The sequence below is a fragment of the Salvelinus sp. IW2-2015 genome, linkage group LG4q.1:29 (assembly GCF_002910315.2).
Source record: "Salvelinus sp. IW2-2015 linkage group LG4q.1:29, ASM291031v2, whole genome shotgun sequence".
Taxonomy (NCBI): Eukaryota; Metazoa; Chordata; class Actinopteri; order Salmoniformes; family Salmonidae; genus Salvelinus; species Salvelinus sp. IW2-2015.
In genome coordinates, this window is record NC_036842.1 from 30955829 (window position 1) to 30958821 (window position 2993).

Genomic DNA, 2993 nt, shown 5'->3' on the forward strand with positions numbered 1-2993 from the left:
AGAGAGAGAGAGAGAGAGAGAGAAGAGAGAGAGAGAGAGAGAGACGAGAGAGAGAGAGAGAGAGAGAGAGAGAGAGAGAGAGAGAGAGAGAGAGGAGAGGGAGAGGGAGAGGGAGAGGGAGAGGGAGAGGGAGAGGGAGGGAGAGAGAGAGGGGGAGGGAGAGCGAGAGCTACCTTCTGTTCCTGTCCCCAGGTGGCACAGAGTGGCCATCAGTGTTCACAAACAGAGCATCCACCATCATCCTGGACTGTAAAAAGAAGACCACGCAGAAACTGTCCAGGAGCCCACACCCCATCATCGACACCAAAGGAATTGTGGTCTTCGGAACTAGAATACTTGATGAAGAAGTCTTTGAGGTAGATCTGCTGGCTTATCTACATGGTCCTTCGCTTCGTCCTATTCATTGATGGTGATATTTGTGATTTGTGTTCTAAAACCTCAAGTTGTTCACAAACAGAGCATCACCATCATCCTGGACTGTAAAAAGAAGACCACGCAGAAACTGTCCAGGAGCCCACACCCCATCATCGACACCAAAGGAATTGTGGTCTTCGGAACTAGAATACTTGATGAAGAAGTCTTTGAGGTAGATCTGCTGGCTTATCTACATGGTCCTTCGCTTCGTCCTATTCATTGATGGTGATATTTGTGATTTGTGTTCTAAAACCTCAAGTTGAGTGGAAATGAGCCGTGCACAGATCGTCATCTCTGCCCGTTGAACTGCAAATATGTTTTTGGTCTGGATTTTCAGGCTGGATTGTCTTGTTATTATTGTGAAGACTTAGATCAGGTGTTTCATAAAGTGTTGCTGTGAACACCTATTTGGAACTGCACAGCTAGCTGTGTATAGCTGTGTATGTAGTCTGAGCAACCTCCCCCCCCCCCCATTCTCTCTATCTCTTTCTCTCGCCGTCCGAACTCACTGCCACGTCTTTGTGTACACAAAGAGAGGCGTTGAACTCAGTCAGATAGTGAACATTTTTTCATTGCGAGAACTAGTGTTCACCTCCCCCTCCCACCATCCCACCATCCCTCCATCCCATGTTCTTTAACTATGCTTTGTGGTTGGAGATGACTTGATTTGGAGATCAGTGACAGACAGCCAAGCCCTGGGGGTTATCACAGAGACCTGGAGACACCTGACAAGCATCCTAATATCAAATACTGCTGCTTCTGCCAGAGATGGAGAAAAGAGATAAAGGTGTATTCTTTTTGAACATTTGGTTGTAACTTTTTATAAAGGAGTTGCTAAGGGAGTGATCCAACTGTTCTTTGTACTTTTACGTTTTAAAGTAAGCCCTATGAAGAGGATGAAAGAAAATTGCACCCACTCGTCTGAACAGAACACACACACAAATACAACCCACAGTGGATAGTGTTAGGGCTGGGCGATATGGCCTAAATATCATATCACTGTATTTTTCTAATATTTTATGGTATGACGGTATTTGTGTTCTTTAGGAGTAGTGTGTGACTCTAGGGTGAAAACATACATTCTAAGTGATTTCAATGGGTCTCTCTCCATTCTGATTGTTTTATACTATTCAGTTGAACTTCAACCAAAAATAATTTTCTGCATTTTCATATTTCTGCATTTCCTGCACTCATTTGATATCATTTCCACACTGCCACGTAGGGCTGTATGATATTGGCAAAAAAATCTAGGCCTTGTTTTAAACCAAATGTTGCAATTGGGATTTGACATGCAGTTTAGAACACTTGGGGGAACCGTTGGAATCATGGACACATTCTAATTATTCTAATTCTATAGTTAGAAGATAATAGTGGGCACTTGAGATGCAAAACATGTTTATGTTAATGAACAGTCAATTACTGTGGGACAGGCAGTCTTTTGGATGAAAATAACCAGCTGAAAAAATGCCTTGACCACATTGGATCCACTTCATGTAGTCCAAAGATACTTCACTTATTTCATTGGTAACACCTTTTATAGGAATAATATTTTTGCTGTATGCTTTTTGTCAACCTGGACTCTATGGTTTAAGTGCAATGTACACACATACAGTATGTTTGTGAGTGTGTGTGTTTGTGTGTGTGTGTGGCCGTTCCTGGACGCATGCATGTGTGTGTTTCAAGTTTCAATTTTGTTTTGTGTGAGTGAATACAGTGTGTGAGTGAATACAGCGTCTGAGTGAATACAGTGTGTGAGTGAATACAGTGTGTGAGTGAATACAGTGTGTGAGTGAATACAGTGTCTGAGTGAATACGAGTGGTGAGTGAATACAGCGTGTGAGTGAATACAGTCGTGTGAGTGAATACAGTGTCTGAGTAATTACAGGGTCTGAGTGAATACAGTGTGTGAGTGTATACATGTGTGATGAATACAGTGTGTGAGTGAATACAGTGTGTGAGTGAATACAGTGTCTGAGTGAATACAGTGGTCTGAGTGAATAGAGTGTGTGAGTGAATACAGTGTGTTGAGTGAATAGAGTGTGTGAGTGAATACAGTGTGTGAGTGAATACAGTGTGTTGAGTGAATACAGTGTGTGAGTGAATACAGTGGTGAGTGAATACAGTGTGTGAGTGAATACAGTGTGTGAGTGAATACATCATGTGAGTGAATACGTGTCGTGTGATTACAGTGTGTGCGTGAATACAGGTGTGAGTGATACGGTGTGTGAGTGAGTACAGTGTGTGATGAATACAGTGTGTGAGTGAATAGAGTGTGTGAGTGAATACAGTGTTGAGTGAATACAGTGTGTGAGTGAATACAGTGTGTGAGTGAATAACAGTGTGTGAGTATACAGTGTGTGAGTGAATACATCATGTGAGTGAATAACGTGTCTGTGTGAATACAGTGTGTGGCGTGAAACAGGTCTGAGTGAATACGGTGTGTGAGTGAGTAACAGTGTGTGAGTGAATACAGTGTGTGAGTGAATACAGTGTGTGCGTGAATACAGTGTGTGAGTGAATACAGTGTGTGAGTGAATAGAGTGTGTGAGTGAATAAGTGTGTGAGTGAATATCAGCGTG

At 42.5% G+C, this 2993-nt stretch overlaps 1 protein-coding gene across 1 annotated transcript in view; it reads left to right on the forward strand.

Moving 5' to 3' along the window:
* LOC111960893 (collagen alpha-1(V) chain-like) overlaps positions 1–2993 on the forward strand; it is a 198533-nt gene that overhangs the window by 62639 nt on the left and 132901 nt on the right. The window contains exons 4-5 of the mRNA XM_070442065.1: positions 193–212; positions 444–586. Of these exons, the coding sequence (XP_070298166.1) occupies positions 193–212; positions 444–586 (163 nt within the window). The remainder of the gene's footprint in view (positions 1–192; positions 213–443; positions 587–2993) is intronic.